At 49.2% G+C, this 8,222-nt stretch overlaps 1 protein-coding gene across 1 annotated transcript in view; it reads right to left on the bottom strand.

The window, feature by feature from the left end:
• Positions 1-17: 17 nt before the first annotated feature.
• Dao (D-amino acid oxidase) overlaps positions 18-8,222 on the bottom strand; it is a 19,821-nt gene continuing 11,616 nt past the window's right edge. Inside the window, exons 6-11 of the mRNA XM_008848956.2 lie at positions 6,916-6,970; positions 5,662-5,766; positions 4,313-4,395; positions 3,294-3,411; positions 2,252-2,350; positions 18-1,020 (exon numbers count right to left, since the gene is read on the bottom strand). Of these exons, the coding sequence (XP_008847178.1) occupies positions 889-1,020; positions 2,252-2,350; positions 3,294-3,411; positions 4,313-4,395; positions 5,662-5,766; positions 6,916-6,970 (592 nt within the window). The 3' untranslated portion in view covers positions 18-888. The remainder of the gene's footprint in view (positions 1,021-2,251; positions 2,351-3,293; positions 3,412-4,312; positions 4,396-5,661; positions 5,767-6,915; positions 6,971-8,222) is intronic.

Below are 8,222 nucleotides of genomic sequence, written 5' to 3'. Positions count from 1 at the left end.
GGAGGAGGAGGAGGAGAAAAAAGAGGGAGGGGGGAGGGGGGGAGAGGGGGGCGGAGGAGGAGGGGGAGGAGGAAATAATCATGCTCTCTGCCCTTTTTGTTCTAGAACCCTCTTCTCTGGCCATTGGACAGAACTCCAGGAATGACACCAGTGTTCCCTCATCACACTCAGGTTTTCAGACCGTCTACCTCAGACCTGTTTCTCTGGTCCTGAAGACTTCAGAGTTGGGTGGAGCCTTGTGGTTGGCATCCAAGGGGCCCCAGCCTGCACCCTGTTACCTCCTAACGCCTGTATTCATGGGACCAATTCCCCTAATGATTCCACATGGCCCTCACAAGGCCACTCAGCTGACAAGTGATACCCTTTGGAGTCCCGAATGTGGGGCAGCTGTCATATGCTGCTAATTCAGTGCTCCAGCTCTTCTGCCCCCCTCCTCACCTGAGTCTACACATAACTTCGTAGAACACAATCTGCTATGGTGTTTCCCCCAAATATGTTCCATGGCACTTATCAAAGTTCTAAGTAAAAGGTTCCCCAGCTTTCCTTGAGCATTGAGCACAGATCCTGGTACCCAGTTCAGGGGCAACCAGCCTTAGCTTTAGTAGTAATCATTGATGTTAGGATAGAACTACAGTTTAGGTCTTGGCTTTCTCACCCAGCCTGGTTTAGGACTAGTCGACATCATCACGGCAGATGTTTTGCCAGACGGAATACATGGAGAGAACCAGGCAGGGATGGGCACAGCATCATGATCTCCTCACCTCACATCTTTGAGAAAGGAAGCCAGGAATGATGGGAGCAAGTGAAGGCTCATCAAGGAGTGCATCAATTAATTGGCTGAGGGAATTAGGGGGGTCCTTATGGGGCAGGTGGTGGTCATTAGAGTCCTTAGAGGTGGGATGGAGGCATCCTGGACAACTTCTTCTCTTCTAGAATTTTCCCAAAGAGCTTGGCTGCCTCCAGGGCACAACCCCAGTGAATGGTGAGCCCGTAACCTCCATGACCATAGTTATGGATAACCTGGGAGAAGCAAGAGAGAAGGTGGCCAGCTGTGGGAGGGACTGCAGGAGGGGGCCAGAGAGCTTTGCTACCTTGGAAGACCAGGAACTTTCTAAAGAGTCCTGGATAAACCAGATGCTGTGAGCCCCCATCAATGGGTTGGTGGGCTTGGTTCCCGGGAACAGCATAAAGGGAACTGTTTGTGGAGATGGAAGATGACACCTTAGGCCTTGACAGTCTGCTTAAAAGATGAGCCTGCTTTGTCCACTGGCACAGGAAATGTAGTACCATGAGACCTTGAGGTCAGAGATTTCCTCTGCACCAAATTACTTGAAGTCCCTTTGGCTGTCATTTTCCACAGGTGCACAACTTTGTAGAGAGACACAAAACCCCTTCAAACATACACACAACCATCTGTATACACACACCTACACTTCTGACCCTCTTTTACATGCCCACAGCCACGCCCTGCACACACAAACGCCTGCCTGGGATAAGGGAAGATGACCTCAGGAAAGACGATGCTTTCAGGCCACACCCATTCAGCCCAGAAAAACCTATGGATTCAATGAGCCCAGTTCCTAGCCCAGGAGAGGGGACCCAAGGGAGCCTCTGGAAAGATCAGGCACAACCACAAAATGAACATCTGAGAAATGGTTTTAAAGTCAAGTTTAAATCATATCCAAATCCTGCCCCTCATCAGGGACTCAGGCAAGTGACACCACCCTGCGGGGCTCCAGTTTCTTCATTGGAATCATGGCGGGAACTGTCCCTATGTCAAAGAACTTCGAGGGAGCCTCGGGAAGGACATTCATGTTATAGGCTTGCCCTGCTGTCTGGTATAAAGTACCATTTCCCTCTATCAGATTTTGAAAAAATATTTTATTATTTTTATGTGTATGCGTGTATTGCCTGCATGTACGTTAGCACATTCATGTCATGCAATGCCCAGGGAGACAGAATAGGGCATCGGATTCCCCTACAATGGGAGTTAAAGATAGTTGTTAGCCACTATGTGGGTGCCGGGAATCGAACTTGGGTCATCTGCAAGAGCAGCCAGTGTTCTTAACTGCTGAGCCATCTCTCCAGCCTATCAGATTTTAACACTCTGTAACTAGACACAGGTCCTTTCCCACCACTGAGTCTCAATATCTCCATCCGTGGGGGGTGTTGGCCACCACTGGCCCTGATCTTAGGCTGAGTGGACTTTTCCCTGGAAATGGCAGCACTGTCGTAGGAGTCCACAACATACCTCTGTGCTTGAAGATCCAGCATGAAGCCGTTCTCTTTCTAGTCGGATCTGAGGACGGACTGGCCGGAAGCCCGTACATTCACCAACAATCCTTGCATTCTGGAAAGTAAAATGCTAGCAACTTACTTGGATTGATTTTCCTGCTGTCATTCCAGGGGGCCAGGAGTTAGCTTTTAGAATCTCATCATCATTATCACTGACCCCTTCATCACTTCTGCAAGTTACCACATTCTTTTAAAAGTTATCTGTGTGTGCGTGTGTGTGCGCACATGTGAGTGTGTGTGTGTGTGTGTGTGTTTGCATGTGTGGATACAGGTGCACACATACCACGGCGTGCCTCTGGAGGTCAGAGGACAACCTTGGATATTGATCCTCACCTTCCACCTTGAGGCAGAGTCTCTTATTCGCTGCTATGTATGCAAGGCTCTGAGAATTCCTGTCTCCACCTTCTATACCACAGTAGGATGCTAGGATTATAGACATGCACTACTGCACTCAACTTCACATGGGCTCTAGGGATCTGAACTCAGGTCCTCATTCTTATGTGACAAGTGCTTTACCCACTGAGCCACTCCCTAGCCCAGCTGCCACATTATTTACCAGCAGCACTACCACCTCACACCACTGTCTATATCACCACCACCATCTCTATTAACCATTTTCCTGGTGGCATTAACAGCTCCTACCACATTCCATCCCCATCCCTGCTCTGTCATCAACCCCAAACACCACCTCCATCCACCCTCAACACCATCACCATGAGAAGACAAATGTGAAAGTGGGAACTTAGGCATCAAGGACATCTCCTCCCTGTGGAGACGCACTAAGTTGTTTTGGAGATGTCACCTTGGGAGGACATTCTCAGCCAGGGCAAGTTAGGCTTCATTAGCCCATTGGCAAAGACTTCTCTCTCCACTGTCAAATGCTGGTGTGCACACAGGTCCCTTGCTGGGATTAACTTAGCCAGGTATCCCAATGGGCATATCCTCCTATCATGACCAAGCTGCCAGGTCTAGAGCACTGACACCCATCCCCACCTTACCTTCAGGTTGGGCTCCAGTTTGCAGCAGCCCTTCCAAATGGTGGTGTGGTCGTGAACACTGTTCACTTCACTCCAGTTCCCCAGCTGGAAGATGCCGCCAAGAGTAACCGCCTTGACTCTAGACAAAAAGAGGAGGACTGAGGAAAGAGAAACCTTGCATATGAAGGCTTCTTTCCCCTCCCTCTCCCCGACTAGCATCTCCAGCGTCACCGCTCCCATTGGCATCATAGTCACTGATGAACACACATCCTTCACACAACTGCTATTGCCATCCTCCACCACTTCCACCCCCACCACCACATCACAAATACTGTCACCTCACTACAAGCAGCAGCGTCAGAAACACCAACCCTGTCACCATTTCTACCACCAGCAGCAGCGTGACCATGACACTGCCATCTCTACCATACCACCTACACAGCCATGAGGCAAGCAGGGCAGCCACACCATCCACACTGCCTCCGAGACCACCATCTACCACATTATAAATGCCATGGACAGTGTTACCTTCATCAGCACCAACTGCCATTTCCACTCCACCACCATCATCACCACCATCAGCAATGCTGGCCTTCTTAACACCACCCACCTACATCACTCACATTAACATCACCACTGTACCATTCCTATGCTTTCATGGGAATTTCATTGCTCAAATCCATTTATAAAACCCTGGGAGAGGGGGCTGGGGACATGGCTCAGTGGTTAAGAACACTGGCTGCTCTTGCAGAGGACTCAAGTTTGAGTCCCAGCACCCACATGGTGGCTAATAAGCATCTGTAACTCCAGCTCCAGGGGATCTGACACCCTCTTCTTACCTCTGCAGGCGTTACATGACACAGGCGCACTTACATGCATGCAGGCATTGTACTCATACACATAAAAATAATAATAAATATTTTAGAAACCCTGGGAGAAAAACACTGCAGGAACTGGGCGATGGATTTAGGCAGACAGTTGGCACATTAAGAGGGCATGAAGGTGTCTCTTCTTCTGCCCTAGAGCAGTCAGAGTTTTACCCTGGGATGATGTACGGGGACTTGTAGATGCCAAGTTCTGGGTCATGGGTGATGATAAAGTGCTTCATCCACGGGGCCTCCACCTGTTGATTCAGACAGACGCATCCTGTCAGGGAGCTGGGTCAACCGGCTCCCCTTTACCTGGCTCTCCTCTATGGCCAGAAGTTCCACCAAGAGAGGCAAAGCCTCTCATTCCCTAGCCCTCTCATGACCCCTCTGACCTAAGACACCCAGGACTGCACCTTTATTACTTGCTTTTATAGGAAGGCCATCTGACTGACAGTTTCCCTTGTGGGTAAGTATCCCACAGCCTTACCATGAGTCCACAGAAAAGCCTTAGCTCAGGAATAAACACACACACTCTTTAGCCTACATCAGGAACACACAACCTTGCACACCTATGAATACATACATGCACACGTGTTCCCACACATCATGAGAGGCATAGGATGATAGTGACACCCACAGGCTCTTAAACCAGCTTGCCTGGGCTTTAATCCCAGTCCCACCATTTACTTTGTGCAAGTTTGTGCATATTACTTGACACCTCTGTGCCTTGGATTCCTCCTCTGTAAGATGACTGTGTGTATGATAGTACCCATCTCAAAAGGCTGTGATAAGGGATAAACTGTCAACTCAATAAAATGCTTTGCCTGTGTCTGGTGCTTTGTAAACTCCATAAGGGATTGCTACTTTTTTTAAAAAATTGTGATTACAGCTGGGTGTGGTGGTGCACGCCTTTAATCCCAGCACTTGGGAGGCAGAGGCAGGCGGATCTTTGTGAGTTTGAGGCCAGCCTGGTCTACATAGTGAGTTCCAGGACAGCTGGGGCTACAGGGAGACCCTGTCTCAAAAAAATAAAAGACAAAAAAATATTGTGATTACATTTGTTGACTTTGTGTGTGTGTGTGTGTGTGTGTGTCTGTGTGTCTGTGTGTCTGTGTGTCTGCGGTATGCACATGCAAAGGTGTGCATGTGGAGGTCAAAGGACAACTTTTGGAAGTCAATTTTTTCCTTCTACTATGTGGGTCCTAGGATCAAACTCGGGGTGTCAGGCTTGGAGACAGGTGCCTTTACCTGATGAGCCATTTTGGTGGCCCTGGATTTGCTATTCTTCTCATAACACAGGCTACTGCTCCCACACAGGGCAAACATCTCCACACATGCTTTACTATCAAGAAGAAATCCCCAAACAGAGCATTTGGGGTACAGGGCAGTAGATAGACCTTCTTATTTATTCAACATGTCAGTTCCCCAAAGTCTAGGGTCACTCTGTCGATGTGACTGTCCATAAGCTTTGGAGCTGCAAGAGCCTGCAGCACAGTCTTCCCACCAGTCAGCATGCTCACCTGAATGATCTGGCCCCGGCCTGGCTGCAGCAGGGCATCTGGCTGTAGTGTCCCAGCCCATACCCCAGTGCAGTTAATGATCACATCAGCACCTCCTCTTGCCACCTGGCAGCAAGAACAGGTCAGGGGATAGGAAGGAATGAGAACTGTGCTGTGCCCTGCCCCCTTCCTCTAGCCTTACTCTACATCTGTCTGCTCCCTGGGGAGCTAGAATGAGGGGTACTGAGGAGCAGATCCAATGACCCTGGTACCAAATATCCACTCTGACCTTGGCTCAGTGTTTGACCCCAGAAATGCCCCTTTAGCTCCTTGGGGCTCAACTGCTCCCATTTCACAATAATTTTCTAGTAGAGCCAGTAATGTTTTCAGGCTGCTATGAGGTCGCAACTCTGAAGAAGTGATGGTCCATGAGTACTGTGGAGGGAGAACCTTCCTGAAACCTTAGGAAATGTTCAGATGAAGCCAAGATGGTCCTGTCCTGCCTCTGACCCCTTTTCAGTCCATCCTTTAGCCTCTCTCTGCCAGAATGCTTGCTTCAGCTCTGCCTCTACCTGGGACACTTGTCAAGTCAGAGACACAGCGAGCACCACTATTCCTAGCCCAGCCCCTCTGACTCCCCTCCCAAGGCAATCATGAACACACATATTTCAAATGTGCCCTTTGTGTGAGCCAGTGCTTGTAAACAAGCACCGTTTCGGAGTCAACCAAAGATTTCAGGTGTCTATGGGGGCCCAGCCCCAAGCAGCTGGATGCTGGCAGCTAGCTTGCTGAGCTCTCCATGCACCAAGCATTATTCTGAGTGCTGGGATTAAATGAAGCCCACAGCCAAGCTGTTAGAACATGAGTGCTGCCTGATGGTGGCGCTGCTCCCATAACTGCTCATGGTGATGGAGTGCCTGTGACTGGTCCCAGCTGAGTGCCTGGACATTCCAGAACTGTCAACCCAGATGTGAGCAGGAAGCATGGAAGGATCTGAGGACACTAGGGAAAAGTGTCTCTGGCCCTAAAGTAAACTAGGTTCATACACATGTAACTAGTCCCTCTGACCACTGTCCCTTTGTTCTTGCCACCAAGGTGAAGGCAAACACCTCCTCCCTTCATCATGGCCTCCTGGATTGAGACAAGGCTTCGAGTCTGGGACAGGTCTTAAAGGGATCCTGAGAACCTGAGAACAGAGCCTCCACCCAGCAGCAGGAAGCAGATCCTCTCCCCTCCCTCCCTTCCACAGCCAACCCCTCACACCCTGCAGCTCACCTCCTCTAAAGATTCCACCTTCCGCTGGAAGAGCTCCACTCCCCTCTCAGCTAACCTAGGAAAATGAGACACAGCAGGAAGGTCTAGAATTTACTTCTCTGCCCCATCCCTCCTAGAGGGCAACACAGGGAATAGCCCTGTGGACATTAGCCCCATTGGATGCTCCTGTGTAGTCAATCAGCTTATGAGCACCTTGCTGGACCAGTGGTCCACAAAGCATCCCTTGGGCAAAAAGGCCCTCTGGGATGGTCCTTACCATTCATTGAGCAGATAGAGATGGGTTTTCCTGAAGCTCACAGAGTGAGCAGTGTGCCGAGGATCTGGGACACAAACACGGCTCCCTTCTCTCTTTCACGTTCTGCTTCTCCATGATGCTTTGTAATATACAGGGGATGGGAGATTTAGTGAGAAGGGGCAGGGTTGGATCAATGCCAAAGGTGCCTTTGTCAGAGCCGGTCTTCCAAGGGAGCTGGTCTGGGGACACCTATCCCTGTCTTTGAATATCTCAGAGTAGGGCTAAGGATGTGGTTCAGAGTATCTGCCTGGCCTGAATGAGGCCCTGGGTTCAATTCTCAGCACTTCAAAACAAAACAAACATTCAAAAAAAAAATCTGTCACTTTGGAAATTTAGCAAAAACATAAAGAGAAAAAGAAACCACATGTAAGCTGAAGCTATTTTAACTCATTCATTTCAACAGCATAATTATTTCAGAGCTATTTTAATTATGTAATTCTTTATGGCAGATCTGAGACTTTCTGCTGGAAGAGGCTAGTCAGGAATCTTAAATGTCCTAAGGATATGTGTAATAATACTGTCAGTACAATGGGTGGGTGTGTAGTAATTTGCAAGGAATTGAAACATTCCTTCCAGGAAGGAGGGAGATAATTCATGAGACTCAGAAAGTAAAGAATTTCTCCTGTCTGGGAAAGCTGAAACTCAAGAGATTGCTGAGGGCCCCTCTCCAAGGTTACAGAAACAGTAAGCAGCTGTTGGGGACCTTTGGCCCTGGAGCTGCAGAGAGGAGAATCTCAGACCAGTGGTGCTACCTATAAACTGTGCAGAGAGCTCCAGGGATGCCACTTTCCTGAGTCCTCACCTGTGTTGGGGTGGGCTTTTCACGGATGCAGCTGTTTTTGAGTCATTTCTGCTCCTGTAAGTAATCCCTCACCCACACTTCTGTTATTAACCCCAATTAACTCATTGGTTCACCAAGCTGGACTTCACGGTCTGTTGTGGGTTCCCTATCTGGAATCAGTAAACCTGTGTGTGTGAATGTGTGTGTGTGTGTGTGTGTGTGTGTGTGTGT

This window comes from Nannospalax galili, unplaced genomic scaffold (assembly GCF_000622305.1).
Source record: "Nannospalax galili isolate Female #2095 unplaced genomic scaffold, S.galili_v1.0 scaffold103, whole genome shotgun sequence".
In the NCBI taxonomy this organism is placed as follows: domain Eukaryota; kingdom Metazoa; phylum Chordata; class Mammalia; order Rodentia; family Spalacidae; genus Nannospalax; species Nannospalax galili.
Note: the sequence above shows the minus strand (reverse complement) of the source record. Positions and strands in the feature narration are given on the sequence as shown.